The following is a 26,057-nucleotide window of genomic DNA, read 5'->3' as shown; positions in this document are numbered from 1 at the left end:
CATGACATCGCGAACTGCGGCTGCGCAGAAGAGAGAAGCGAGAGAAAGAGAGAGAGAGAGACGAGACCGACGTGCTGAAACTTTCACCAGTTGAGGCTGAAAGTGACACCGTTAACAATCGTGAATGAAGGACCAATGTGGAGTATTTTCTCAGGATGCCGTGGTATATTTCCAGTCTGCAGGTGAGGGATGTTCCCAGATTACAGAGTTTAACATTAACCAGCTCCAGAGTACAAGCCCTCATATCGCGAATAAGGTTTGTCTGCACAGAAAATCACACGAGCGAGTTCATACTGGAGAGAAACGCACTAATGTGGAGAGTTCCCTTATCGAGTCGGTCTCTCGACATTACGTATGGGGAAATCCATTTTCCTCGAATCATGAAGTCTGATAGAATAACTCTTTTGCTTGCAAATAGCCAATGGCGGTCCCGCCATCACCTGATTGGCTGACACTGCTCAATATAGGTGACGGCGGGCGCCAGAAACCTCAGAATCTTTTTTCTTCACTCGAGTCTGTTTTCACCGTTGATGTACGCATTCAGAGCGGAGTATATTAAGGAGTTTTAATTCCCCTCTCGCGTTCCGGTGGATTATATTATGTCTCTTTGTCGCCCGTGTGGTGGACCCATTGAATCCCCGGACGCACACAACTTGTGTGCTGTGCCTGGGTCGGGACCACGCAGAGGCGGCACTCGAGGGATCGGGATGTCCCGCCTGTGAGGAGCTTCCCATCAGATCCTTCGTGCAAGGCTGGCCGTTACACGTAGCGACGACCTAGTGTCTCCTGCCTCTCCCCAGTCTGCCGCCGTCGAGCCGCGGACCGGGAGACGGCAGAGATCTCCATTCGCGGGTTCTGTTGAGGCGCTGACGTCGGCCCAAGGTCCACGCCATCCTCACGTGGCAGAGCCCGTGAGTTAATCTTGAGGCCATTTACCGCCCTCTTGAGGAAGCACGGGAATTATCTCGTTCGGTTACGACGATGACGACGCCAATAGTCCGAGTCTCCGTCTGAAGGCGCCCTCGCCTCTTTGGATGCGGAGCTTAGGGTCATTCTCACTGAGGCGGTGGCAGATATGGTGCTGGAGTGGACAGCGCCCAAGGAGCTGCCGTCGGAAAGGTGGCCTCGGCGCGGGCCGTAAAGCTGAAGCGAGAGGCAGTTCAGGAAGTCGCTAAAAAAAACAAAAAAAAACAGCGCTCCTGATGTGCGTGTCAGGGAGGAAAGAGCGCGGGACGTGTTCGTCGGACCGGTGCGAAGAGGGCGTGTTCCCGCCCAGAGTTCGACGAGAATGTGTTGTTTCTGAAACCGCTGTGTTCTGTTTCAATAACAAGGTACATTACATGTCTCAGCAAAAGAGCTTCCTCCCCAACATTATTACACGCCTCATAGACGGGAGACGCATCGCAGAACGGAAGCTCGGGGAAACCCGAGGAGATGGCTATCTATGTCCCCGTGCATGATGCCGCGGACGAGCTATACCATTTCATATAGCAGTCAATGCTTTCCCGGTGGCTGGCGCCCAGCCCCCGCCGCAGCATTCATTGCCCTGTATGGCGATTCTGATTACTACGCAGTGTGTATTCACAGTTGTTGCGCGATGCAACTGACGCTGTGTTACGTACACACCACACTGTTATGTGTAAGGATTTATGCCATTATATATTGCCCTGTGTCCTTCAGTGCAATGGCTATTCTGACTACTGCAAGTACGTGTTCACAGTTGGTGCGCGATGCAACTGACGCTGTGTTACGTACACACCACACTGTTATGTGTAAGGATTTATGCCATTATATATTGCCCTGTGTCCTTCAGTGCAATGGCTATTCTGACTACTGCAAGTACGTGTTCACAGTTGTTGTGCGATGCAACCGACGCTGTGTTACGTACACACCACACTGTTATGTGTAAGGATTTATGCCATTATATATTGCCCTGTGTCCTTCAGTGCAATGGCTATTCTGATTACTGCAAGTACGTGTTCACAGTTGGTGCGCGATGCAACTGACGCTGTGTTACGTACACACCACACTGTTATGTGTAAGGATTTATGCCATTATATATTGCCCTGTGTCCTTCAGTGCAATGGCTATTCTGATTACCGCAAAGTACGTGTTCACAGTTGGTGCGCGATGCAACTGACGCTGTGTTACGTACACACCACACTGTTATGTGTAAGGATTTATGCCATTATATATTGCCCTGTGTCCTTCAGTGCAATGGCTATTCTGACTACTGCAAGTACGTGTTCACAGTTGTTGTGCGATGCAACCGACGCTGTGTTACGTACTCACTACACACTGTTATGTGTAAGGATTTATGCCATTATATATTGCCCTGTGTCCTTCAGTGCAATGGCTATTCTGATTACTGCAAGTACGTGTTCACAGTTGTTGTGCGATGCAACCGACGCTGTGTTACGTACTCACTACACACTGTTATGTGTAAGGATTTATGCCATTATATATTGCCCTGTGTCCTTCAGTGCAATGGCTATTCTGATTACTACACCGTAAGTATTCACAGTTGTTGCGCGATGTAACTGACGCTGCGTTACGTACTCACTACACACTGTTGTGTAATGATTTATGCCATATATTGCCCTGTGTCCTTCAGTGCAATGGCTATTCTGGTTACTACGCAGTACGTATTCACAGTTGTTGTGCGATGCAACTGGCACTGTGTTTATGTACACACTGCACACTATATGAATTTGCCGTTGTATATTGCCCTGTATCCTTCAGTGCAATGGCTATTCTGGTTACTACGCAGTACGTATTCACAGTTGTTGCGCGAAGCAACTGACACTGTGTTTATGTACACATTGCACACTATATGAATTTGCTGTTGTATATTGCCCTGTATCCTTCAGTGCAATGGCTATTCTGGTTACTACGCAGTACGTATTCACAGTTGTTGCGCGATGCAACTGACACTGTGTTTATGTACACACTGCACACTATATGAATTTGCCGTTGTATATTGCCCTGTATCCTTCAGTGCAATGGCTATTCTGGTTACTACGCAGTACGTATTCACAGTTGTTGTGCGATGCAACTGGCACTGTGTTTATGTACACACTGCACACTATATGAATTTGCCGTTGTATATTGCCCTGTATCCTTCAGTGCAATGGCTATTCTGGTTACTACGCAGTACGTATTCACAGTTGTTGCGCGAAGCAACTGACACTGTGTTTATGTACACATTGCACACTATATGAATTTGCTGTTGTATATTGCCCTGTATCCTTCAGTGCAATGGCTATTCTGGTTACTACGCAGTACGTATTCACAGTTGTTGCGCGATGCAACTGACACTGTGTTTATGTACACACTGCACACTATATGAATTTGCCGTTGTATATTGCCCTGTATCCTTCAGTGGAATGGCTATTCTGGTTACTACGCAGTACGTATTCACAGTTGTCGTGCGATGCAACTGACGCTGTACACACTGCACACTGATATGTTTAATGATTTATGCCTTATATATTGCCCTGTGTCATTCAGTGCAAATGGCTATTCTGATTACTACGTATTCACAGTTCGTGCGCGATGCATCTGACGCTGTGTTACGTACACACCGCACTCTGTTATGTGTAATGTTTTATGCCATTATATATTGCCCTGTGTCATTCAGTGCAAATTGCTATCCTGATTACTACGCAGTGCGTATTCATAGTTGTCGTGCGATGCAACTAACGCTGTGTTTGTGCACACTACACACTGATATGTGTTATGATTTATGCCTTATATATTGCCCTGTGTCATTCAGTGCAAATGGCTATTCTGATTACTACGTATTCATAGTTGTCGTGCGATGCAACGGACGCTGTGTTTATGCACACCGCACTCTGTTATGTGTAATGATTTATGCCATTATATATTGCCCTGTGTCATTCAGTGCAAATGGCTATCCTGATTACTACGCAGTGCGTATTCATAGTTGTCGTGCGATGCAACTAACGCTGTGTTTGTGCACACTACACACTGATATGTGTTATGATCTATGCCGTCATATTTTGCCCTATCCTTCAGTGCAAATGGCTATTCTGATCACTACGTATTCACAATTGTTGTACGATGCAACTGACGCTGTGTACACACAACGCACTGATATGTGTAACTATTACGCCGCTATATATTGCCCTGTATCCTTCAGTGCAACTGGCTACTCTTTTACTGTGTAGTCACAGTTGTTGCGCGATGCCACAGACGCTGTGTTATGTACATTGATATGTGTCTATGATTTATGCCGTTATATGTTGCCCTGTATCCTCAGTGCAGCCGGCTATTCCGATTAACTACGTATTCACAGTCGATGTCGCTATGCCTCTGACGCTGTGTTTTTTGTACACAAAAATGTAACTATGCTTGTGCATAGTCTCAGTCGTCGCTACGGCGACTTGCATTGCATCTGTGTAGATATTGAAGCGTTATGCTGCCCTTCAATGTAATGGACCATTGTGTACGCATATTCATGCAGTTTCGGTCGCTTCAGCAACTTGAGCTGCATTATACACACAGATGTTTAAAATGTGCACACTGATGTGTTATGCTGTTATGTTGCCCTCTATCATTCAGTGCAACAACCAGCTATCCTATCTAACTGCATATTCAGTTTGTCGCTACAGCGACTACACTGCACTTATGTACGTATAAGGACGTGTGTTGCTATTTTGTTGCTCTGTTTCTTTCAGTGCAAAACTAGCTATCTTAATCTACTGTGCATACTCACAGTTTCTGAATGTATGTACGTACACGGATGTGCAATTTACCATGTGTTATGCTGTAATGCTGCCCCGTTTCCGTGCAGCTAGCCATCCTGATCGAACTGTACATCTCAGTTTCTGTCTCTACGCAGTTCTGTCGCTACGGCGACTTATGCTGCGTTATGTACATGCATGGATGCGCTACAGCGACCGATGCTGTTACGTACATGTGCTATGCTGTTATGTTGCCCCGTTTCCTTCAGTACAACTGGCTATTCTGTGCTAACTCGTCTACTCACAGTTGTAGCTACGGCTATGTGTTTGTTGTTTACTGAGGTGCTATGCTATTATGGGGCTATTATCTACTGCGTATATTCATCAGAGCCCAGGTGGTTGCAATTTCAGCATTTTGCCCGGATGAGGTCAGTGTTCCAGAGTCTCAGAAGTACGCTTGTGCCCCATGCGTGCCCTGCGTGCTTATGTGAACAGAACTAGCCAGTTTCGAACTTCAGAGCAGCTCTTCGTCTGCTACGCGGGTGCTAAGAGGCGGCGCGCTGTCGAAACGGAGGCTATCTCACTGGATAGTGGAGGCTGTGCACTGGCTGGCTTATGCTTCACGGGAAGCCGTTTCCCTATAGGGGTGCACGCCCACTCCACTAGGAGTTTGGCGTCATCATGGGCGTGGGCGAAAGGCATGTCTATTCAAGACATTTGTTTCGCGGCAGGTTGGTCGTCTCGTAATACCTTCGCGAGATTCTATAACTTGAATATCCCTTCATTCGCACCACATGTCTGTCAGTGCAGGGAGAGAAAGCTGAGCTGTCGTTGGACTAGGCTAGACTGCACCGATGGCGCGCGCTCTAGCCACGGTTCGACTAGTCGTCAGACAGTGCGAGTTATTATTAGCATAGCTATCATGTTCACTATATTGTACCCTTTGTTATGTCCGCATTCATAGCCGGCAGTATTTTCCTAAGCACCAATCACTTGCTGCAATCTCCCTCCATTCAGTTCAGCGTGCTTAGCTTGATGGGAGGGGCCTTCGTTGGTGCAGATGCCGAGTTGGCTCGGTGCCAATAGATGTTTCAACCAGGTCCGGTGTCTGTTCCTGAGAGCTGGGCGGGGTTTCTCCCACACGGCGGGGGTTTTATTGTTCCCCATACGTAATGTCGAGAGACCGACTCGATAAGGGAACGTCTCTGGTTACTCACGTAACCGTAGTTCCCTGAGAGGAGGGAACGAGACATTACGTAACCTGCCGTGTGGGAGGGACTCTCAGTCTCCTTACTCTCGTTCAGCTAAGATTCTGAGGTTTCTGGCGCCCGCCGTCACCTATATTGAGCAGTGTCAGCCAATCAGGTGATGGCGGGACCGCCATTGGCTATTTGCAAGCAAAAGAGTTATTCTATCAGACTTCATGATTCGAGGAAAATGGATTTCCCCATACGTAATGTCTCGTTCCCTCCTCTCAGGGAACTACGGTTACGTGAGTAACCAGAGACGTTTTGCTGTCTGACCCTGCTGACCCAATGAGCATTTCACTGTCCAATAGTCACGCCTTAACTGCAATTTTTAGTATTGCATAATTCTCATGGGCATTTAATAATTTTTGACTGTTCAATCTGGGTTAAATCTCTTTTTGGGCTTATTTTATCTGTAAAAGAAAACCTACCTATAATTATGAATATGAGGCATTTTCATTTCCAGCCTTCATGTACAATATTATATATCACTTATAAATGATAAAATACAACATTTATAGTAGTTATTAAGAGTAATGGGATTTGGAATTGGTAAAATGTTCCTGGAAAAAAAATATGATCAGAAAATCAACGTGCCTAATAATCCTGCACGCTGCATGAATCGTCATAGACATAAACAGAGAAATAGCTCCAGCTACAATGTTTTTCTGCAAGATGCATGCAGTTTTGTTTATTAACAGCTAGAGTGCCATATGTTACATATAGTGTACATTTCAATTGGATTTCTGTCATGTTGTTAGATTTCTGATTATTTTAGATATTTATTGAATAATATAACGTCTTACGCTAACCTTGGTTCCCTGAGGTAGGAACTTTCTAGATGCAATGGGGAGAACTACATTTTCTCCGATAATTTAAGCCTTTTATTACATTAAAGTAACACCAGGTAACTTTTGCTCTCGGGGTCCCCCTACAGTTGGGAAACAGTATTGTCCTCTACTACTGTCGTAAACTCTGTCATCGTGCATTTGTTGACAACCATGATAGCCCTGAACACTGTAGGAGGAGGTCACATGCAGGGGTTCTGCTTGCGTCGCGTGTGAAATGTCTTCATCCCAGGTACAGTGGCATATATTTCAGCATGTCATATGAATATAATATCATGGGTTTTATTTTTTTTCTAACGACAAATGATCGCGATGATCACGTTTACAAGCCAGTGTCATTATAGTAGCCTAGTCTATTGGTTACCGTTTTACTGAATCTATATGATACTTCAATGCAATGTTTGAGTGGTAGATAATAACCATATATCTTCAGTATTATAATATCAAGCTACCATAAATAAATCTGCAAATTTTACAAATCGATTTGCATTGTAGCTTGAGGCAAGACAAATAATCATTACCTGATTCATGAAGATAAACAGAGGATAAGATAGCTTCCGTAACATAGTCAGGCAGACAAAAAACACCCCAGACTACGGGGTGTCATTTGTTGTTGCGTTAAATGTTACCCAGATACAATAGTGCTATTTTCTGATTGGCTAACAACACCAGACGAACAACACCAGAGGAGACGCGCTTGAATTCATGCCTGTTCCACAGTGTGACTGGCGCGGCCAGAGTTTTGGGCGCTGCGGCATATTAAATATATTACAAATAGTTTTTCAGCGTGAGGAATACAATGTGTGGCGGGGGAGCGTGAAAAAAGACCGAAATGAGTGACTGTCACGCTCAATGCATGAGCCTTGACAGCCCTGCGATTTTAAGGAAGTGGGGGTGGTGGTGGAAGTGTAAAGCAGTCGAGTTTTGTAGTTCTCTTTGTTCGCCGGTTACTACCCGAAACCCGAAGTTTAAAAGTACGATTAAAAGCCCTACAGACCCCGTCAGGCTATGGCAGACGTGTCATTGAACCTATTGTAAGTCGATGTACCATCACAAGAGACTTGGAAATATATTATGAAGGTTGAAAAGTTACCTGGTGTTACTTTAACGCAGTGCTGAGAATTGCACGAACCAACCGGGGCGCATCCCGAATCCGGATTAATTCGACTGAAGCGACATACACAGAGTCATGTAGCCCCACAGCACGGCTGTCTACACAATACTCACTCCGTTATATCAGGGAACCAAGGTTACGTTATTAACCGATATGTTCCTTTTCAAAATGTTCACCTGTATTGTGTCTTGCTAGATGCTTTGGGGAACCATTCCAATCACATCGTGCTATGTTTAAAGGATTAATTCACCTCAAAATGAAAATTTCCTAATAATTTACTCACCCCAATGCCATCCAAGATATCATGTCTTTCTTTCCTCAGTGGAAGAGAAATTAAGTTTTTTGAGGAAAACATTTCTGGATTTTTCTTCGAATAATGGACTTCAATGACAACCAGCATTTTGAAGTCCAAATCAATGCAGTTTCAAAGGTCTTTGAAGTGCTTGAAACAGCTGTGCACGATCACAGCTGAGGATGAGGGTCTTATCTCGCGAAATGATAGGTCATTTTCAAAAAATATATATATACTTTTTAACTACAATTTTTCGGATTGGGCTGATCTGCAACACGCCGGGAACTACGTCATCACGTTGAAAGGTCACTGTCGATGTCGCGGGCGCCGGCGGAAGTACCGCCCCACTCGACCATGCGAAGGAGGATAGTTCAAATTGTATTGGTCGCTTTGTAAACAGTAGGGCGGTACTTCCGCCGGCCGTCTACACAGACGCTACTCAGACGCTTTTCCCTCACCACTAAAGTGCTGCTTTAGCAAGGTTGTTTGAAAAAGTTTCAGCTTTTAGATATCAAGGGTTCATCAAGTTTGTTGAAATTATCCATCCTCGAACACTTTTAGTCAGCTTTGACAAAAATCCTCTCAGCTAGTGTGCCTTTTTGAAGTGACTAACAGCCTTGTCACCTGACCTGAATATTAAGCGCTGATTCGCTAAAACGGACTTATCGAGATGTGTTCACAAACACCAAGGGCGCTTGTCGGTTTCTGCTGTAAAACATGAACTGCGATGCCATGACTGTGAACAATTCTGGCTTTTGTGACAAAACGTGTTTAGGGTTAATAATTTAGGGTCAATCTTGTCAGGCTTTATTTTAGATGATGAGATTAACGTTACAAAGACACACCGGCAAACAGTATGGTGAGTAAACACAGATGCGCGCTTTGGCAGAAATGCGTAGATGGACGTTACGTGAGGATGTGGAGAGTCTCAACATAAAGGTTTTGTAGCGTCTGGACCAATCGGACACACAATAATTATTCCTTATATTTAAAGAGCATATTGCAGGTAAAAAAAAATCTAAATTAATATATAACCTTGTATGAAAATACCATATGAAAAGTTAATGCAGGATTTAAAATGTTTTAAAATGACATAAGGGCACCAATTTAGTAGATAAAGTGAGCGTTTCTTTGACTGCTCGTGAAAAAGATTTTTTTTCAACATCGCGTCATTTTATGTCACGAAAGGGAGCCTCAGCTCAGAGCAGAGTAGGTTGGTATTCAGTAAGAGCGGTCGTGAGTCAGTGTTTTCGGTAGTTTTTATATTTTAATTTATCATCGTCGTGGTAAATTATTGTGTTTGTGGAGGTTAGGACATCGAGCCTGTCAGGACATAGAGTCCACAGGTTTCCTAACCAAAAAAAGGACGGTGCTATCTTTCGTGCCTGGGTGCAGTTTGTGCAGGTGAAGAGACGGGATTTCTCATCCGCATCGGCTTCGAAAAACGCGGCCTTGTGTAGCGTTCACTGCAGATATGAGGATTATCATCCCGGCGATAGGCACTGTACATCAAGTCTGGGGGTGAAGCCCCAGTATGCATCCACCTCCCTGCAGCACTGACTTTCCTCAGCTGTGAACATTGCCTCGCATTTCCCACACAAGCACCTATGGAACAAAAACGTGTATCAGGAATAGGGATGCTAACCGATGACCGTTTGACCGATGGTTGACCGCATCAACGTTAACCGATCAAAGTTGTCGGTAGTCGGTTAAAAAAAAAAGTGATCTCTAAATTAGGCTATTATAGACAGTGGACTAAACGCTACTACAGTTAGCCATCTCATTCCAAGATATTTTTGTGTGAAGTGAACAAATCCCTCACACTCAATTTGTCATAACTCGCCTGTTTGTACTAACCAATAAAAAACATTTGGCACAAGGTCACAGCGTTTGGGTTCGCGCGCTCACAAGGTTTGCGAAAAGTAAAGGCTACAGGCTAAAACACTCGAGGTTAGAGCCAGGGCAGACGACAGGATGAAGCGTGCAAAGAAACGTAGTGTGTGGGACCATTTCACCAAAAAGAATGACACAGTAAGTTGCAACTTGTGTGATACAGTGCTTAAATAAAGTAGTAATACTGTAGAAATACATTACATCTACATTTCAGTGGTAACAGATAAGGTGATGATGATCATCATCTTTCTTTATTATTGTTAGCACTAATGTTACCTCAAACTAAAGCGGAGTCTCTTCGGAGCTGTCATTTTCTTAAATGAGCCGCTGCAATGTTTCAAATGAGCTTCTAATGCTAGACTAATGCCTTTATTTTCAACGCGATCACCTTGTACCCAAACCATTTCAAAACTAAGGAGCCATTTGTCCTCCGATTACATACAAGCTCCTCGGCGCCGCGTTTGCGGGACTCATGTTTCGCGCTGTAGGGGATTTTAAAAAAGTGACGTGAGTGGAAGCGCGGCGCCGGGGCAGTGTGTGTGTGTGTGTGTGTGTGTGTGTGTGAGCGGGAGGCAGAGAGAGATGCGACAGAGTTGCGAAATTGCAGGCGCGGCTCGAAATGGCTGTTATTTCAAATAGCGTGGCAGATTTTAAACTAATCGGTTAACCAGTTTCAACCGGCTAATGAGGCTCGGTGGTCGGTCAAGAAAATGTTTAGTTTTCGCCATCCCTAATCAGGAATAAAAATATCTCTCTGTCTCTCGATGAGAAACCGCTAAGTTATATCACGTAACGTTAGTCTGGACGGATATTAATGAGCATGACACGCCTGATCAAAGCTTATTAGTTTCTGTTATTGGTAAGTTCCAATACTCCTAGATGACCAATAATAACTTTGCTATTAACTGATATACGATGGTAATAATCTGTACAATATTGTGAGCACAGTGTATATCGTTAGCGAACGTGTATATATCTATAAGCTAACACTGTTCTCTCACCAAGACACCTGCCCTGTCCTCCACTGGTTCTCCTCACACCATAACTCAATTCGTCTCCTCTGACCGTTGTTCTGTCTAACATTAATCCTGGCCTGTTCCTGCTCTCTTTGCAGCATAGCAGGCTCCTATATTTATGGCTGTGGTTTGTCATACGAGTAAGTATGAAAAATTTTCTCCGCATTCCGAAATGTCATTGCGATCCATTGTTTTCCTGTTGTTTGAATCGACCGCTTTCCCGCCCGTTACGTCATGCCCGTCACAGCCATTTTCAGATGCCGAAGTAAATTTTCTCACAAAAACGACTCCAGGCGCCAATGTAGCGTAGTATATTTTAACGAAAATCTAGTTCCTACATTAATTTTCTATACCTTGACTCGTTGGGTGCTCTAACCTGCAATATGCCCTTTGATGAATAATCCAGCAAACTCACCCTCCCAACAAAGGTCTATGAAACTTCCCCCGAAACTAACATCACAATCAAGCTAACACCACTGGCAGAACTCAGTGTCCTGTTACAGGACACATTAAGACTGATCAGATTTTACAACCCCAAAAGGAAATTGCTGAGAGATGTGACACTCACTTAACTCTTACTGAGAAGGAGAAATAAACCCTGTTAATCCTATACATTCTATATATCAAGGGCGTAGGTTTAGGGGGGGACGCTGGGTACTAGTCCCAATCAATATTTTGAGATGACAAATTTGTCCCCACCAATATTTAGCAAGCTCCTTTGAACTGCTAGTTTGATATTTGCGCTGCATTTGGATCGATTCCAACGGCCAGGACGACGACAGTACAAGATACGCCGTAATTTGATTGGCGGCGGGTTATCTGACGGGCAGGCTACACGCGCGGGCCGGGACTACTTTTTGTGCTTGCACTCACTGGCAGCGAGCGGGTGGTTTATGCGTGTGTGCGCGCGTGACGACGCCGATGGTAAGTTACCAGGGCTGTCTCTCTGCCTGCCATATATAAAGGCCAGAGTAAAACATTTTAATATTCCGTTTTTTTGCCCCTTTTTGTACTTTGTAGATCAGCTATGTCACCCAAGAAGAAGAAGGGACATACGAAGCTTTTTCATAAAGCAGAGTGTAAGTAGGCAAAAATAACTAGCCACACAAATAACTAGCAGTAGCAGTGACTGACCAGGCTTTCAAATGCAGATTCTACTGTGGAAAATAGTATTAACTGGTGATCCTGGTTACCCAGGATATTGTTACAGTTAAACCTAGCTTCTGCAATCTTTCAAGGTTAGGAGCATTAATTAGGGGTGTGCAGCATGGATAGACTCATAGAAGTTGCGCTATCATGATAGAATGCTACGAAGTCACTGAATGTTAATTAGCCTACCTTAACTTAGAATCTTGCAGTCATAAACAGTGGATCATCTGAGACATTTTTCTTTCTACATTCTGTTTATGTAATGTATTTGTGAGTGTAGCCCACTTGCTAGACACATGTGCTGGAAAAACATGTTGGCAATGTTAAAAAAGCGAAAGTGAACACTGTTGGTTATTCAAATATAATGAATCATTACTTGATTGATAATATCCAAATAACAATATCTGGTAGGAGGGTTAAACTTGCTAGCCATAGGATAGACTACAAAATTAATTAACCATTTTGTATGCAGGAAAGACCGCATCAAACCACAACCGATTTACATTTATTCATTTAGCAGACACTTTTTATCCAAAGCGACTTACAATTGAGAACAATAGAAGCAGTAAACCTAGGATAACAATATGCAAGTTTTATGACCCTTCCCAGTTTAATCTAATGGACTTTTTTTTAAGAATAGAATGGGGGGGAAGGGGGGGGGGGGGGGGGGATGTCCCCACCAAAGCTGAGACCAAACCTACGCCCATGCTATATATATAACCACTTGAGAAATGTATAAACATGTATCTAATTTTCCCATCTCATGATTTTCCTTTTATGGGGTTTGGCCTATGTTTTCTTGTAAACTCTAATGGGTTAATGTTTCAGACTTTACATACTATGGTTAACCAAAATCATATGTGTGGCATGTTTGGTCTATAAACTCCCGTCCCCCATTTGTTAATTTACATTACATTTTGCAAATTTTGCGACGCATGGCTATTATAAGAATCGTGAAGATTCTTTTTCTTAAACACCCAATGAAATTACAGATTCAAATGCCTTGCTCGAACACAAAGTGTTGTAAAATCTCCCTCCAAAGGGACAACTTCTTATTGGCTCACACTCCTCCAGAGGGTGTCACAAATCTTTTGTTTTTTCTAGATCTGGTCCTGTGGCCGTCATTATCACACAGTGATCACAGTTCACACCTGCAGTGAAGCCCCTCCCACAACAATTCACCAATAAATACTGGGAATATTTCAATCATCCTACAAGAGGATTTTTTTTAAAGAGGAGATTGAAGACATGAGTGATCCAGAACCATCCAGAATAAAACATGAAGATATTGAGGAACAAACAGGTTGGTGTCCAGACTTGATCCTTCATTGTTGACTGCTTTGGTGGCTGTGAAATAATAAGTAGTATATTGATGATAAATAATGTAGAAATTCAACTGAATGATGCTAACATTGTATATAGCTATGTGTCAAATACATTTTAAGTATTCAAATTAATGAGAATTATATAACAAACCTTTAACGTCAAAGATCTGATACTTTATCCTCACACAGACAGAAACCTATAGGTTTATATATTCTCTTGTTGTCTGCTTGTGTTCACTTGAATTTTCCTTGAAATTATCCTCCTTAAACTGATTATAACTACTTGATATGTTCATTTTAGATCAGATGGAAATAACAGAGCTAAGAGAAGAACTGAATGAAGTAAAGAAACACTGTGACTTCAGGACTCAAGAAACAAAGGCCAAAAAGGTGCACTCCTGCTCACAGTGTGGAAAGAGTTTCAGTCACAAAGGAAACCTTAACAGACACATGAGAATTCACACTGGAGAGAAACCGTATCCATGCACTCAGTGTGGAAAGAGTTTCACAACTTCATCCCGACTCAAAATTCATGTCCGTATTCACTCTGGAGAAAAAACATTTAACTGTGATCAGTGTGGTAAAGAGTTTATTTCATCATCACATCTAAAACGACACCTGAAAGTTCATTCAGATGAGAGGCCTTATGTGTGTTCTCTCTGTGGAAAGAGTTTTTCAAGGCTGGACCGTTTTAAACAGCACAAGAAAATACATGCAGGTGTGAGAGATCATGTGTGTTGTGACTGTGGGAAGAGCTTTACTAGAGCTGAATATCTGAAACTGCACCAAAGAATTCATACTGGAGAAAGACCTTACAAGTGCTCATATTGTGACAAGAGTTTCACTCAGGCTGGATCTCTGAAATCACACGAGCGAGTTCATACTGGAGAGAAGCCGTACCACTGTGCTCAGTGTGAGAAGAGTTTTAGACATTTATCAAGCCTTCTCACTCACATGAAAAACTGTTGCAAGTGATCAACGTTCAATTTTATATCAAATACATTCAGGTAAATTCTGCAAGATAAAATATTGAGATTGTCAATTTATTTTTTAAATTTGTTAAAATGAATGGAAGGCCAGAAAGATTTAAGAGGTGAAGCTTTAAAAGTGTCCTTTTTGTTTTGTGCAAAATCTGTCTATCTTGAATTAGATATATACATTTCATACTTTTTTACTAAGTTTACTATATCGTCTTCTGATAGTACATGCAATTATGAGAAATAAACAGAAAAAAACATCTTATCTTGACAAAAAGCATTTAACTGAGATTGTTTAAACTGAAAAAAAGTCTAATATGTGTTTATGGAAAGAGTTTTTACTTCTGGACTCTCAACAGCACCAGAAAATACAGACCATGAGAGAAATCATGTGTGTTTTGAACACAGCCGGACTCTCCATTGGTACATCACATTTCTTTATTGAGATTGATCATTTCTATACTGTCTCACTATACTGTTTGTTACCTGTTATACTTGGGGCAGAAATGCCATTAAAAATCAGAGAAATGCCCCCAAATTCAAGATATTGGGGTAAAAATATTTAAATTTCCTCTGTTATATTAATAAGAGGAACAACTCAAGGGTCATACAATCTCAAGCAACATAAAAACAATAGTGCTGTTTTCTCGAATATCAGCTTGATTGTAAATGTGACATTACGCAACCGCTCCGTGACCAAGTTATTTATTGGAGACTTTAAATTACCCAAACTTAAAAACTACTTTCCCTGACTATTGCCTTATGAATGAACTAACATTTGGAATACAATGGTATAATATGCGGCCCCTTTAAGGAACATGACATCACGCACTGCGCCTGCGCGGAAGAGAGAAGCGAGAGAGACGAGACGAGATTAAACTTTCACCAGTTGAGGCTGAAAGTGACGCTGTTAACGATCGTAAATGAAGGGAAAATGTGGAGCATTTTCTCTGGATGCCGTATATTTCCAGTCTGCAGGTGAGAGATGTTTTCAGATTACAGAGTATAACATTAACCAGCTCCAGAGTGCAAGCCCTCATATCGTGAGGTTTGTCTGCACTAAAAATCACACGAGCAAATTCATACTGGAGAGAAGCCGCACTAATCTGGAGAAAATCTGGATAAATTGAGAATCACGATGTTTTGTTTAAAATAAAGAACACTATTCTGAATAGACAATTAAACCAAATAACATGTAATTTACTAGAGGCTCTGACAAAATGGGAATTGTTGCAATGCAGTCTTTTTATTTATAGACTAAATATTTAAATATTTTTTAAATGTATTTTTCCAGATAGTTTTGAATGAATTGTCCCGTTTCCATCACAGATTTGCGCAAAACTTTTGCATTTTTTTGTAAATGTCGACAAAAGATTATTGCGAAATGACAGCCTTTCCGTTAACCAATGTTATGCGACTAAACCATAATTTTTTCAAGTCATTCCAAAAATCATGGGTACGGATGTTGGTAGATTTCTTTGAGGTTTAGAATCCAGTATTACTGTAATTCTTTTGTCTTTTTTGAATTTAATAAAGAACTCCGTCTCGTATTCTTTCCAAACACCGCGTCATCTACGTCAGGTGACCTGTAAATGGGCAAAACCTGTTTTCATTGCAGTTTTGCGAAATATTTCTTTTTCGAATTGCCTGAAAAACCACCTCATGCGAGCATTAACTTTTTTGCGATAAATGGGAGTTTTTGCGAAATTGACGCGTTTCCACAATTTGAAGGGTAATGGAAACTACGCTAGTGATTCTATAGAGATTGCTAATGTGACGTCATCGTGACGTATTGCAAGTGGTGAACGCAAAGCATTTTGGGAATCCGCGGCACAAACAGAAGGCGCCAGACTTGATTGCATGGAGGGAAGAACGCAGTGTTCAAGATGCCGTCTACCTGCTGTGTTATAAATTGCAATAGTCCTTCTTGCACAGTTTTGAAAACCAACGTTATGTGTTGTTTTAAGGACATGTTTGTGTATGCTCGTAGACAGCCACTCTGAAGCGGTCATAGGCGATTCTAAAAGATTCAAAAAGTCGAGACAGGACCCATCGTCAAAATTCTACCCACCACTCAAACTTAGTTCATCCAAAACAAACTAGAAAATAGACTCAACGTGCTAAATACCTGAATTATCCTATAAGAACGGATCAATATATTTGTTTTCCTTAATTTTAATGAACCCTAACTTTATTCTCATCTGAATGGTAAATAATTGATTTTGCTATTATAAATATATTATAAATAATTGAAAAGCAAATATGTTGCTTTTAAAACTGTGTGTTTGGTTGGGTGACTGTTGTAGGTTACAGTTTGACAAGAGTTTAAAGTGTGACAAAAGCAAAATGTTGTGTTTTTTTGCGAGTGTAAGTTACACAAATATAAGTAAACACTTTGCAGTTTGAATGATAACCTCTATGAACAAAATGACGGAGTATGTTTTTTTATGTTTCCAACTTCCACTGTTCATCGCGCCCGCGCCTCTCTCTCTCTCTCTCTCTCTCTCTCTCTCTCTCTCTCTCTCTCTCTCTCTCTCTCTCTCTCTCTCTCTCTCACACACACACACACACAGTTCGATCGCGTCTCTCTTGACATGAATTCTAACTGCATGCAGATAGATGAGAGAGAGCGAGGAGTGTGGTGCTTAAAACATTACTTTTGAACGGACGACAGTTTTCTGGTATGGTCCGACAATGTTTTCTTTAGCCCGCTGCATTTAGTAGGATTAGCCTTTTCTGTTTTTCACGCTATTTTAATTTTTTTCATGCCAGAACACTAGCCTGCTATGCCAGCCCATGTTAACGGGCCAAACATACCCATAACTCTTTGCGTTCTGATGACGTCGCCGCCCAGTTGGTCACATGTCTTAGCGATCTCTATGACTAACTCACTTGTTCCATTACTGGTTGTATAAGCGTTTTTGAACGAATCTCATGAATTAACTACTTTTAAGGATTGATGAGAATTGGGCATAACAAAAAAAAAAACATGTAGGCCTAACTGAAAATTATCAAATTAAGAGTCTAAAAAACAAAATTACAGAGCCATAACGTTTAACTGAGCTGCTAAAAAGCATCTTTATCTCATTCAATAGTCCCTGATTTCACCTCATTCATTATGGTAATGTCTGACATCTTCTGTAAATTGGCACATCAAGCCCATCATTAGTGATTTCTAATCATTTCTGATTAGAACCAAGGTTACGTTATTAACCGAGATGTTCCTTTTCGAAATGTTCACCTGCATTGTCTTGCTAGACGCTATAGGGAACCAGTCCAATCACGTTGTGCTATGTTTAAGCAGAATGACATGGTCTAGGGCCATAGCCTAAGGTACTTGGATAAGGCCGTTGAAGGTAATAAAGGGCGACCAGAAAGGGGGCTCAGACTGTGGTCGGAGCCTCCAGAGAGGTTATATACCCCTTTTCCACCAAGGCAGAGCTGGTGCTGGTTCGGAGCCAGAGCCTGGTTTCAAATCGGTTCTTTGTTTTTCGACCACCAAAGCACCAGCTCCGAACCACTAAAAGTGGTTCTTAAGTAGCACCAAATCATTGCTGGTCTAGAAGTAAGAACCGCTTACGTCAGCGGCTGGGGGCGGGGTTACCGTGACCAACAAGCTGAACAGAAACTTGTGACTGCCATTTTTTAAATAGCAGCTAATCGTGCTAATAGCAGCTTTGATTGTAATCTCAGTTAATGCAAGTTACGGCGAGCTGCACGAACGTGCTGGATTCGCCGTGTTTGGACACTGATGTAGTTTGCAAAGCCATGAGCATAAAAAGTAACGCAACGACCGCCATTGTTGATGGAAGGCTTGTTCGAGCTGCATCGGAGCGGCATGGACTGATCGGAGCTGCGGGAGTGTTTGGAGAGCATACGACTCCTGCTTTTGGATCGCTCTCGCAGTGCTTCGATGTCTTGCGCCGATCGGTCTGAGAGAAGCCGAACCATCTCGAACAAGCCTGGTGTGTTTGTGTTTGGCGCTGCCGCGCTAGCGTTGCTGGGCAACATGAGATGACGTAAGATCTGGCTCTGCGATGGCTCTCTAGCCTGTGGAAAGGCAAACCGGTTCTTTGAAAGCTAATCAGTCGAACCAACTCCGAACCGGCACTAGCTCTGTCTCTGAACCAGCACCTGGTTCTTGTTGGTGGAAAAGGGGTAATAGTGGGTTAAGCTCACTCGGAGGTCAACTTCAGCTAAACAGAGAGGATTCGACTTTCTAGTTGTAAAATCTAGCAAACGTTGACGGCGCGGACCAGCCGACCGCACAAATGCAGGGATGTGAAGTAAAGAATTACAAATACTCACGTTACTGTAAATAAGTAGTTTTTTCCAGAAATTTTATTTTTTTGAGTAGTTTAAAAATTGTGTGATTTTACTTTTACTTGAGTACATTTTAAGTGATGTATCGGTACTTTTTCTCGCTATTTTCCTTCTGTTTGTTTAATTTAATTTAATTTTTATCCATGAACGTGATTGGATCGAGTAATCGGTCTCGTGACTGTCATCAAATCAAATTAAGCATTGAAAACTTTAACCGCCTATTCCTGCTGTTACTCGTGACTGCTGTGGAAGTGCATTCTTCACGCATCATTTCAATCCAGATATCAGCATCTTCCTCTAATATGCTAAAGGTACATTTCACATTTCTGCTTAATATGATATTTATATAGGCTGGCCTGTCTACAGGGCCTAACATTTGGTCTGAGGTTGGGGGTATTGCGTGACTAGTTCATAATGCGGAGAATTCCCGCTGCCATTTACTTCACAATCACATTATAGAGAGACGCGCGTCACGATCTGTGCACTGCCCCGTCTCGCGCTCGCCATGCCGCCAGATTCAGATGTGTGCACTCTATGAACCATGGCGTTAACTTGAACTATATTTCTGTCAGTGCGTGACTACAGCTCGTTATTAAACAACGTTTTTTGATTGATCCAATATACAAGCTGTCTTCATTTGGCAAGTGCACTTGCGCAAAAACATTTTTCATGTTGAACTTTTGTTTTTTTTGTGTGTGGATGCTGCTGATAAAACAGCTTCGCTGAGACTACAAAGAGACATTTGTGTGTGTGTGTGTGTTTGTTTGCTTCTTTTGTAAAAGTTTCCTGGATATAACTTCCCTATTTAATGCACAATTTACCTTACAAATTATATTATCAGCATTACAATGTGAGTAAATGTAGCCGTGTAAAATGCAGTGGCGGCTGGTGAAAAATCTTTGAGGTGGGGCTGTGTCATATTCTGTCGGTTTCAATAGTCTGGTAACATGGGAGTCTTTTAGTGTAGTGGCTTCGAGGTTGTGGAATGCTCTTCCTCAAGACATCCGTCCAACATCCACCCTTCTCTCCTTCAAAAACACATATTTTATCTGATTCTGTATATTAATCTTCAGCTCACAGTCTGTAAATTAAACGTTGTTATTGATATGCTGTTTGTTTGAATCCCTCTTTGTTTGTATCTTTAACCTAACTTTGTAAGTGACCTCTGTGTTGGTATGTGTATTGTGCTTTGATGTTGATTGTTATATTCCTTAACCAAGTCCCAGTGGTTCTCAATCTTTTTAGAGTTGTACCCCATGAGGCTTTTAACATCTTACTTCGTACCCCCACTCTTCAGTCACACCTTTTTCAGTAAGGGACAATATTTGCCCCCTTAAATCCATTTAAATTTTAAAAAATCAATAGCGATATGGGCAATGATGGCAAAAACAAAGTGATGCTTTTAAATGTTAAATTAAAACTGCCAATAGGCAGTTTTATCATTCATCGAGTCATTCATTCAGTAACGAAGCAAGTGGATGTATTTATGAATTAATAATTGAATCATTGACTCTAATGATTCGTTCAAAGCCGCAGATTTGTTCACAGACACTGCTGTGTGCTGCAGTTCTGCTGGGGCTTTCGTTGGAGCTATTATTTTGTTGTAATAAATACTGACAACTGCGTTGTAGCCTTAATGAACATCACTTAATATTAATATTTCGTTTGTTGAACTGTTGTATAAAATCAATGTTACATTTGCAATCGTGTGGACCTTCTTAATATAATGTGATCAACATTAAACACAGGAACTCACACAGGGAATGTGTCTGTATCGAAGAGAGTTTGAATCTTATATCGATCTCCATGCACAGCCTGTGTCTACATTTGTTCTGCATGCTAGTAAGTGCTAAATCTCGTATTTTACAAAGGTACATTGTCTAGAACGGTAGTACAGTGTGATTTGCCAAGGCAGCAATCTGCACAAGGATGTCATGTATTTACAGAATTTTACCTGATAGGAAAATATGCTCAGTTTAAATCTTATTTTAAGGTGAGGTCGACTTAAATGAACGGCAAAATTCAGCATTTTGTTCCCGTACCCCCTTCTGTCACCTCACATACGTGACGTTATGTACAACAGTTTGAGAACCACTGCCTTTACATATCTTTGTAAAGCGACCTTGGGTGTTGGAAAGACACTATATAAATACAAATAATAATTATTATTATTAATAACCACCCAAACACATTTTAACACAAACTGCATGATACCAGTGCTTTGTGATAAAGTCAGTAATTATTTAATTCAATATTACAAGGCTGAGGCATTCTTACACAAAAACAAATAAATTGCACAAACCTTCCATTTGCATTTGAAATTTAACTCAAACTGTGTACTTTCTCAGACAGGTGCTGCTTCCCTCACTCCGGGAACTGTCCATGCTGGATCTGTCACTGTTGTTTTAAAAAGTAATCACCAAAACAAGGCATTAGCATGACCGCATTCAGCTAGCCAGGCCTTTCTAGTGTACAGCTCCGATAGTGTGTCTGTCTGATAGAGATGCGCGCGCAGTTTGGGGCGCTAAAAGAATCGCCCATAGCTCGCTGATTGGCTACAGATTATGTCAAACATTTATATCTTAAATCAGCAATTGGCTAAACTGCTCCAGAGACCTGCCTTTCTGGGGCTATTTCTCCAGCGCCCCAGAGCTGATCACGTGCACAGAGCTGCAGGGGACGTGTAGAAAAAACAGACATTTTGAACTTCCATCATATTTTTCACATATACTGGGTGCATTTAATATCTCAAACACACAAATATTGACAAATTTTATATATTATTTACTTATGTATTTACATGTATTTATTTATGTATGTGGCTCATAAACTGTGGTCTGGCTCATGGGGGGGGGGCGGCGCCCTAGCGCCCTCTATTGGCCAGCCGCCCCTGGTAAAATGTGAGGGATGATGCCACCCTTCTAGAACAATGTGCATTTACGTATAAATTGTAACATATTTAATAGCATGGAATTAAATAGCATGGAATTTAATAGCATGTGTAATTAGTGTTAGCTCACTAGCTTAGCCTTTTTCAATGCATTAGGTGAGGTAATCTGATAATATTAGTGATTCTCATTTATCAAAACACTAACATTGGTACCGTGTTGGAGAGATTTTGGGTATTTTTAATCTCTCTATTTAACCCATCTCATGGTGTGTGATGCTGAAATATCATATGAGTTTATAAAGGTTTTTGAATTCTTTGCACAGTTATGAATATTGATATTTTATGTGCAATAATAGCATGCTCAGGCCCAGTGGCCTTTCGCCTAATTTTAAATGCTTTATTCCCCCCAAATAATATGATTTAAATGGTGATGAGTGTACTGATTTGATGCATTTTAAAAAGATGGATGATAGATATTCTTCAATCTTTCTTACAAAGAACAAAATATAATGTGAATAACAGTATGTGCAATTTTTTTAATTTATAAATTGTAGTGCACAGTGTTTATTATAAGGGGTAGAATACGCAGCTCAGTACTCACTACTCATGAGTACTTTTAAATAAGCTACTTTTTTACTCTTACTCAATTAGTTTTTTGGACAAGTACTTTTTACTCTACTCACACTACATTTTTTGGAATGTAATGGTAATTTTACTTGAGTCAGTTTTTTCAGTACTCTTTCCACCACTGCACAAATGTCACTAATACATAGACCTCTGGACCACGCCCAGGCAGAGGCCATGCCTCTGGTGGAGTGTGCTCTGGTGCCGATGAGGCATTGAAGGCCTATCGAAGCGTAGGGCCAATGCGATGGCGTCCACTATCCAGCGGGATAATCTCTGCTTCATGACTGGAAGCCCTTTGGTGCCGCCACCGAAGTATATGAAGAGCTGCTCTGGCTGCCTAAACTGGGCAGGGTGCTCTATATATGCTTTACTCTTAGGGACCAGACAGGGGAGAGTAAGTGTAATTGATGTTCAACTTCAGAAGCGGGAATAGCCGACAGCAAAATAACTTGTGCTCTGAGAAGAGTAGAGAGCACTTTGGGCCCGTAGCCATGCCTTGAGGACAACCTTGTAAATCGCCTACTCGCTTGACCGATACTAACGCTAATAGGAGTGCAGTCTTAAGCGAAAGTGGGCACAGCTCGGCCGACTGTAACTTCTCGAAGGGGGGCCCCTTGATGGCTCTAAGGACTGTAGATAGGTCCTTTTCAAGAAGCGACAACCAGGTTGCTTATACCCAGCCACAGGAGCTTGGTATGCTGCTAAGGACACCACATAGACTTGGAGCGTGGTGGGGGTGCGACCCACGTCCATGAGAGCATGTAGGAAGTAAAGCACCAGTAGTACTTCACATGAAATAAGGGTCTTGGTTCCAGTCTGAGAAAACAGACCACTTAAGACTGAGAGGCGTCTCATGGACGGGGCTCTAGCTTCAGACATAGTACTCAGGACCCTCTCTGGGAGGTCTGTAAGTTCCCATTGAGGGGACATAAGTGGACACAGCTTGGGTTGGGGATGCCAGATTGTCTTGTCTTTCCTCAGGGGATTTGGCCATGGGACTGCTGATAGCAACTGAATCAACTCGGGAAACCAAGGTTGGGTCCTCCAGAGAGGGGCCACAAGAAGGATGGGGCTCTATCCTCCCTGATCCACTTGATGTCAACGTGCCTAATAATTTTGCACGCACTGTACTTTAGACGAAGCGGGACGCAACCCCTACGGAGTAGCCCAATACCTGAGTGAATCGTCATAGATATAAACTGAGAGAAGTAGCTCCGGCTACAAAGTTCTTCCGCAAGAGGCATGCAGTTTTGTTTATTAACAGCTAGAGTGATAGTGTACATTTTAAGTGGATTTCTGTCATCTTGTTAGACTTCTAATTAGTTTAGATATTTATTGAATCATTTAATGTCTTGGTTACTAACATAACATTGGTTCCCTGAGATAACAGGAACGAGTATTGCGCCTTGCTAGACTCTATGGGAAAAACCTATTTTTCTCTGCTAATTTAATCCTTTTATTAAATTAACGCAGTGCTGAGAATTGCACAAACCAATCGGGCGCATCCTGAACCGAGCGCAGAGCCTGCCAAAGGGGGCGGGGCATGTGCCTATATAAGCAGCTCGTCTAACCATAGAATATGGCAGGAAAAGGTACCATATGCGTTTAATGTTAAAGTAATCCAGTATAAATTATTTTTTAAATCTTTTGTTTTTTTTCTAGATCTGGTCCTGTGTGCGTCATTATCACACAGTGATCACAGTTCACACCTGCAGTGAAGCCCCTCCCACAACAATTAACCAATAAATACTGGGAATATTCCCATCATCCTACAAGAGAAGGACAAACTCCAGGAGTAGCAGCTGAAATCTGTGTGACTGTTAAAGATGGAGTTTATTAAAGAGGAGATTGAAGACATGAGTGATCCAGAACCATCCAGAATAAAACATGAAGATACTGAGGAACAAATAGGTTGGTGTCCATTCTTGATTCTTCATTGTTGACTGCTTTGGTGGCTGTGAAATGTGTCAAATAAATTTTAAGTATTAAAATTAATGAGAATTATATAACAAACCATCAAGTCAAAGATCTGGTGCTTTATACTCACACAGACATAAACCCTATAGGTTTATATATTCTCTTGTTGTCTGCTTGTGTTCACTTGAATTTTCCTTGAAATTATTCTCCTTAAACTGATTATAACTACTTGATATGTTCATTTTAGATCAGATGGAAATAACAGAGCTAAGAGAAGAACTGAATGAAGAAAAAAAACACAGTGACTTCAGGACTCAAGGTACAAAAGCCAAAAAGCTGCACTCCTGCTCACAGTGTGGAAAGAGTTTCAGTCAAAAAGGAGACCTTAACAGACACATGAGAATTCACACTGGAGAGAAACCGTATCCATGCACTCAGTGTGGAAAACGTTTCACATCTTCATCCTTACTCAAAATTCATCTACGTATTCATTCTGGAGAAAAACCATTTAACTGTGATCAGTGTGGTAAAGAGTTTATTTTGTCATCACATCTAAAATCACACCTGAAAGTTCATTCAGATGAGAGGCCTTATGTGTGTTCTCTCTGTGGAAAGAGTTTTTCACGACTGATCAGTTGTAAACGGCACCAGAAAACACATGATGAAGTGAGAGATCATGTGTGTTGTGACTGTGGGAAGAGCTTTACTACATCTAGTCATCTGAAACAGCACCAGCGAATTCATACTGGAGAAAGACCTTACAAGTGCTCATATTGTGAACAGAGTTTCACTCAGTCTGGAAATCTGAATTCACACGAGCGAGTTCATACTGGAGAGAAGCCGTACCACTGTGCTGAGTGTGAAGAGAGTTTTAAACATTTATCAAGCCTTCATGCTCATATGAAAAACTGTTGTAAGTGATCAACATTCGTTTTCATATCAAATACATTAATGTAAATTCCGCAAGATAAAATATGGAGATTGTCTATATTTTTTTATTTGTTAAAATGAATGGAAGACTAGAAAGATTTAAGAGTTAAAGCTTCAAAAGTGTACTTTTTTTTCCTTTCTTTTTTTGCAAAATCTCTAACTTGAATTAGATATATACTCATGTCATACTTATTTACTAGGTTTACTACATTGTCTTCTGATAGTACATGCAATTATGAGAAATAAACTGAAAAAACATCTTGTCATTAACTGTGATTGTTTAAACTGAAAACAAGTCTAATACTGTATGTGTTTGTGGAAAGAGTTTTTCACATTTGGACTCTAAACAGCTCCAGAAAATACAGACCATGAGAGAAATCATGTGTGTTTTGAACACAGCCGGACTCTCCATTGGTCTAGACTGGACTCTGTCCGGAAGTGACTTCACTTTTACCTGTTTGCGTTTGTTTGGTTTGTTTATTTATATGCCATTCAGAAATCATTAACCGCATTTCCACTGTACAGACCATATTAAATTCGGTCACATTTTCTCCTGTTTGTTTGTGGTCACAGGACTGCACAAAACAACTCTCTTTCCGGCTTTGAGAACTTTTGGAAGAATATTGATAAATTTGTATTTTTTTTGTGTCACATTTCTTTATTGAGATTGATCATTTCTATACTGTTTGTTACATGTTACACTGGGGCAGAAAAGCCATTACAAATAACAAAAATGCCCCCAAAATTCAAGATATTGGGGTAACAAATATGTTATTTTCCTATGTTTTTATATTTATATGAGG

General features: G+C 41.5%; 1 protein-coding gene across 4 annotated transcripts in view; it reads left to right on the top strand.

The window, feature by feature from the left end:
• Positions 1-74: 74 nt before the first annotated feature.
• The window catches only part of LOC143715427 (uncharacterized), a 34,583-nt gene continuing 8,600 nt past the window's right edge, over positions 75-26,057 (top strand). The window contains exons 1-3 of one of the 4 annotated variants that reach the window (XM_077207214.1): positions 75-182; positions 13,370-13,568; positions 13,892-14,512. In XM_077207214.1, coding sequence (XP_077063329.1) covers positions 13,514-13,568; positions 13,892-14,512 — 676 coding nt within the window. In that variant the 5' untranslated portion in view covers positions 75-182; positions 13,370-13,513. Of the gene's footprint in view, positions 183-13,369; positions 13,569-13,891; positions 14,513-15,338; positions 15,546-24,069; positions 24,319-26,057 lie in introns of those variants that run through there. The other 3 variants (XM_077207210.1, XM_077207209.1, XM_077207211.1) reach the window with 3 other exon arrangements.

Source organism: Siphateles boraxobius, unplaced genomic scaffold (genome assembly GCF_051911475.1).
Source record: "Siphateles boraxobius isolate OS27281-9 unplaced genomic scaffold, OSU_SipBor_1 6, whole genome shotgun sequence".
Lineage (NCBI taxonomy): Eukaryota > Metazoa > Chordata > Actinopteri > Cypriniformes > Leuciscidae > Siphateles > Siphateles boraxobius.
This window is presented reverse-complemented; position numbering and strand designations above follow the sequence as displayed.